At 55.5% G+C, this 3,722-nt stretch overlaps 1 protein-coding gene across 1 annotated transcript in view; it reads right to left on the reverse strand.

Annotated features, from left to right (window-relative positions):
* The window catches only part of NCAPH (non-SMC condensin I complex subunit H), an 8,071-nt gene extending 4,507 nt beyond the window's left edge, over positions 1–3,564 (reverse strand). The window contains exons 1-7 of the mRNA XM_031065122.1: positions 3,472–3,564; positions 3,103–3,195; positions 2,291–2,429; positions 1,753–1,871; positions 875–1,064; positions 541–632; positions 1–28 (exon numbers count right to left, since the gene is read on the reverse strand). The exon at positions 1–28 is cut by the window's left edge and continues 157 nt beyond it. Coding sequence (XP_030920982.1) covers positions 1–28; positions 541–632; positions 875–1,064; positions 1,753–1,871; positions 2,291–2,429; positions 3,103–3,150 — 616 coding nt within the window. The 5' untranslated portion in view covers positions 3,151–3,195; positions 3,472–3,564. The remainder of the gene's footprint in view (positions 29–540; positions 633–874; positions 1,065–1,752; positions 1,872–2,290; positions 2,430–3,102; positions 3,196–3,471) is intronic.
* Positions 3,565–3,722: the final 158 nt, after the last annotated feature.

Here is a 3,722-nt window from a genome sequence, read left to right on the forward strand (position 1 = left end):
GGAACTTCTCCAGGAGCGCCAACACCGACTGCAACACACGAGTCCCCAGCCTGGGTTGGGGATCCTGCCTGGGCTGGGGATCCTGCCTGGATTGGGGATCCCGCTTGGATCAGCAATTCCCAACCTGGACCGGAAATTCCCACCTGGACTGGAAATTCCTTATCTGAATCAGGGATCCCATCTGGGTCAGGAATTCCCAACCTGGATCGGGGATCCTGCCTGGATTGGGAATTCCCAACCCGGACTGGGGATTCTGCCTGGATCAGGAATTCCCCACCTGGATTGGGAATGTGGCTCAGGAACTCCTAATCTCGCTCAGGAATTCCCACTTGGATCAGGAATTCCCATCTGGCTCTGGAATCCCTAATCTGGCTCTGGAATTTCCAAACTGGCTCAGGAATCTGTGTTAGGAATTCCCACTTAGATCAGGAATTCCCATCTGGCTCAGCGATTCCCACCTGAATCAGAGATTCCCACCTGGCTCAGGGATTCCCAACCTTGCTCTGGAATTCCTAATCTGGCTCAGGGGTTCCCACCCACCTCGTCGTGGGACTCCTCATCCCACTTGGTGAACTGGAATCCGGCCAGGGAGGAGCAGATCCGGCGTTTTTCCAGGCACGGGGCCAGCAGGGCTGCGGACAGGGGGGACACAGGTGAATTCCTGGGATCCCAGCAGGAACTCCCACCTGGATCAGGAATTCCCAACCTGCTCTGGAATTCCCAACCTTGCTCTGGAATTCCCAGCCTGGCTCAGGACCTCAAACCTCCCAAATTCCCAGTTTTCCAGCAGCTGGAGCAGGATCCAAGCAGGGAACAGATGCACGGGAAAAGGGCAGGAAAAGCAGGGAAAAGGCTGGGAAAGGCTGGGATTCACCTTTTAGACCCGGCACGGTGACGGGATGGGAGCTGGGCAGGGCCAGGCTCTCCGAGGAGGGCAGGGGGACAATTTCAGAGGGGAAAAGGAGCCGGCTCTGGAAGCCCTGGGAGCGCAGCCCCGTCAGGAAAATGCCGGAGGCGTTGCACTCGTCAAAGGCGGCGACTGCTCGCTGGAACATGGGATCCACCTGGAAAACCGGGAATGGAAGGGGAATCAGGGAATGGGGAGGGGAATGGGAATGAGGGAATGGAGAGGGGAATCAGGGAATGGGGATGGGAATGGGAACCCGGGAATGGGGATGGGAATCAGGGAATGGGGAGGGGAATGGGAATGAGGGAATGGAGAGGGGAATCAGGGAATGGGGATGGGAATCAGGGAATGGAGAGGGGAATCAGGGAATGGAGAGGGGAATGGGAACCCGGGAATGGGGATGGGAATCAGGGAATGGAGGTGGGAATTAGGATGGAGGAGTGGAGAGGGGAATCAGGGAATGGAGGGGGGAATTAGGGAATGGGGATGGGAACCCGGGAATGGAGAGGGGAATGGGAACCCAGGAATGGAGAGAGGAATTAGGGAATGGGGATGGGAATAGGAACCCGGGAATGGAGAGGGAAATTAGGGAATGGGGAGGAGAATGGGAATCAGGGAATGGGAATCCAGGAATGGAGAGGGGAATTCAGGAATGGAGGTGGGAATTGGGGAATGGGAATCTGGGAATGGAGATGGATATTGGGGAATGGGAATCAGGAATGGATCTGGGAATTGGGGAATGGGAATCAGGGAATGGGGATGGGAATCAGGAATGGAAAAACAGGACAGAATGGCAGGGAGGATGAGGAGCAGGGCAGGGAGGATGAGGAGCAGCCCAGGCCCACCTCAGGCCTCTGGCTGCCCTCGGGCACGTTGATGTTGCTCAGGTTCTGCTCGATGGTTTTGAAGCCTTGCTTCTTCTTTGGCTGAGCCTTCTTGGCAGCCTCGGGGGCTGGGCTGGAGTCTGGCATGGGAAAAGGGACAAATTCCACCTCAGCAGGGCTGGGATACCCCAAAGGAGGGAGAAAACCTGGAATTTGTACAGCAAACTGCAGTGGGCATTGAAATTCCTCAGGATCTGTGGGCATGAGCAACATTCCGCTGGCTTTTTATGGATTCTGTTTGGCAAAAAACTGCCCCTGTTTGATCCCAAGTGCAACCTGAAATCACTGAGCGACAGATCCAGCTCCTCCTCCCACCCCTCCCTGCTCCAGCATTCCAGGAGAACCCATCTGGGATCTCCCAACCCTTGGAAAACCCAATTAATCCAATGAATCCCAAACCTCTTCAGAACTCCCAAAGAGCGCCGAGGCTCCCCCCAATCCTGGCTGGGAAATGACGGAATCCCCGGGGTTTTTTGGGAAGAAAAGAGGGAATTCCCACCTTCCTGGGGGCTGTCTGGGTCCCGGGCAGGGGGTGGCTCCTTGCCCAGGTGGCCCAGGACCCTGAAGGCGTCGGCGTGCACGGATTCCACGCGCATGGCGTAGATCTTGGCGCTGGCGTCCAGAGTCCCGGCTGCCACCTGCAGGGACAGGGAATTCCCAGCTGGACAGGGAAACCCCCACCTGGGCCATCCCCCCAGGGCTCTGCACCCCCAGGGAAATCGGAATAAATAAATACAATAACAGGGAAAGGGTTCAGTGAAAGCTATGGACTCCCCCAAAGGGTGTTCTCCCCACAGTTTGGGGTTTTTTTGGGGGATTGCAGCTAAAAATCCTTTAGGAATTGTTTAGAAATGCCAATTTTGTGCCGTGGTTGTGGTTTGTTAATTCGAGAATTTTTTGGTTTATATATAATATAATATAATGTAATATAATGTAATATAATGTAATATAATATAATAATGAATTATAATGTCATTTGGAAATAGTTGGCTTGTGGAAGGGGCTAACAGCAGGCCTGTTAGCTAAAGGAGCGAGAAGAAGCTGAGAAGCAAGAAGAAGCTGATAAGGGGCTCTCTCCAAGGCTGTAACCAAGGAGACCGAGAGAAGAAAGATAAGAGATGATCGCCTCAACAGCAACATTGGTTTCTCATTGTGATAATGTGAATTATTACATCTGTATTGTCTCACCCTTCATGTGAGACTGAAAATGGAGTACAATTTGAAACCCCTCTCAGCTGCCCCATCTCTGGGTCAGAAAAGGACATGATCCAACAGAAATGAAGCAGCAGCAGCAGCAGGGACCCCTCTGACCTGGAAGTTGGTAAGCTCCGAGGTCTTCTGCTTCAGGATGTCGGTCATGTAATCGATCAGGTGCAACCCGAAGGCGTTCTTGGTGGTGATTTTCTGCAAGAAAGCACCCAGAAGAAAAAGCTGGGACCGTTCCCCTGGCCGGGGACACCCACGGGGCCCGGCCATGGGACGAGAGGAAAAAGTCCCACAGGAACTTCTTCCTGGGATTGCCCAGAGATAGTCCAGAAGCGTGTGCACAGAACCCACGGCCCAGCTGGGACCGGACACCCCTTTATGCTCCTTTAACCCGCCAAAGCCCCGGGTGTCTCAAACCCCGCTGCTGAGGGGTTTTGAACCCCGCAGGGCCCAAACGCGGCTGCCCTGACTCACATTCTCGGTGGAGAGCTTGATGCAGGTGCTGTAGTGCTCCGAGATCTGCGCGTTGGTCCATTGGGGCAGCGGCGGCTGCCAGCTCTCGGTCCTGCGGGACACAGCGGGGTCGGTACCGGGGCTCCCCTCAGCCCGGGCTCTCCCCTCAGCCCCGGCCCAGCGGGATCGGTGCCCGGGCTCTCCCCTCAGCCGGGACACAGCGGGATCGGTGTCCGGGCTCTCCCCTCAGCCCCGGCCCAGCGGGATCGGTG

This window comes from Geospiza fortis, unplaced genomic scaffold, assembly GCF_000277835.1.
Source record: "Geospiza fortis unplaced genomic scaffold, GeoFor_1.0 scaffold855, whole genome shotgun sequence".
Classification (NCBI taxonomy): Eukaryota; Metazoa; Chordata; class Aves; order Passeriformes; family Thraupidae; genus Geospiza; species Geospiza fortis.